This window comes from Apis dorsata, unplaced genomic scaffold (assembly GCF_000469605.1).
Source record: "Apis dorsata unplaced genomic scaffold, Apis dorsata 1.3 scaffold_298, whole genome shotgun sequence".
Taxonomy (NCBI): domain Eukaryota; kingdom Metazoa; phylum Arthropoda; class Insecta; order Hymenoptera; family Apidae; genus Apis; species Apis dorsata.
In genome coordinates this window covers 63079-64263 of record NW_006263572.1, presented here as the reverse complement: position 1 = coordinate 64263, position 1185 = coordinate 63079, and the positions used below count along the sequence as shown (strand labels likewise).

The 1185-nt window shown below is 30.3% G+C and overlaps 1 protein-coding gene across 1 annotated transcript in view; it reads right to left on the bottom strand.

The window, feature by feature from the left end:
* The window catches only part of LOC102673811 (ornithine decarboxylase antizyme 1), a gene marked incomplete at its 5' end in the record, with an annotated part of 1641 nt that extends 740 nt beyond the window's left edge, over window positions 1-901 (bottom strand). Inside the window, 3 exons of the mRNA XM_031511271.1 lie at window positions 35-191; window positions 282-531; window positions 770-901. Coding sequence (XP_031367131.1) covers window positions 76-191; window positions 282-531; window positions 770-901 — 498 coding nt within the window. The remainder of the gene's footprint in view (window positions 1-34; window positions 192-281; window positions 532-769) is intronic.
* Window positions 902-1185: the final 284 nt, after the last annotated feature.

The following is a 1185-nucleotide window of genomic DNA, read 5'->3' as shown; positions in this document are numbered from 1 at the left end:
TTTTTAAAAAAAAAAAAAAAAAAAAAAAAAATACCTGTGCGTTAAATTTGAAAGAGAAGTTGAGCTTCTGGTTGACTACTCGATGGCATAGAGCATGTAGAGATTGCCAGCATCACTGCCTGGTGGTACCAAGGAGTGAGTCGGCGGTAGAACACTGAAGCCCAAAAACATGAAGGTACGAACCAGCATTGCTAAACCATAACAACAAAATGTTTTAGACGAGAAATTTTTTCCTCCATAATCATTTTCATTGGAGTCAAAGAACGGTTGACGACAAGTACCTCGATCCGCTCTGTCTTTACGCAGACAAATGATGATATTTATACATCGTAATGTTTCTTCAGCATACTCCAGGAGAGAAACGAAGCCTTCTTTTGAACCTTCAGGTAAAAGGCAGCTTGGCACGCGAATATAAAGACAACGACGCCATACTACTGTTTCCCATTCGACAGATGTGCTTTCCGTCAAATGCAAAGTAAAAGTTAAGCGCAATGATTCGCTATTTCGTACAGCTTTCAATAATTCATCCTCCTAAAAAAAGTTTAAAATTATATAAATTAAATAAAGTTTAAAACTATATAAATAAATTTTACTATTTTATAATTTATAATTATAATTAACAATAATATTATAAAAGAAGAATAAGTTTTATTTTATTATGGTTTATATATATTTCAATAATATTATAGCCAATATTATAGTAAATAGTAAATAATAATCACAACATAATAATAAAAAGTAATCAGAATTAATAATTAAGGATACATACTTGTACAATATGGGAGCTCACAGAGAGCTGACTCTGCTTGATCCCCACGCCGTGGCTCTCTGTGTTGACTGTAGATACAGACAATGCGGCATGGGGCACATCAGGACCACCACAGAGGCCCCACACCCAACGTTATACAATAATGTTGTTGAAATCTAGATCCTTCTTCTAAACTTTCATCCATACATTTACTTGACATGTCACTGTAATTCCATGTAAAACCAACTTTAATATTTCATACATGTTAAATATATTTTAGATAAAAAGACTTTGATTAAATTTTATCATGTTGACAATAGAAATTAGATATTTAATTCTTCTTATTAATTCTTTAATTCTTTATTATTAATTTTACTATTAATTTTAATAATAATAAAAATCAATATTATTATCAATAAAATTATTATTCAAAAATT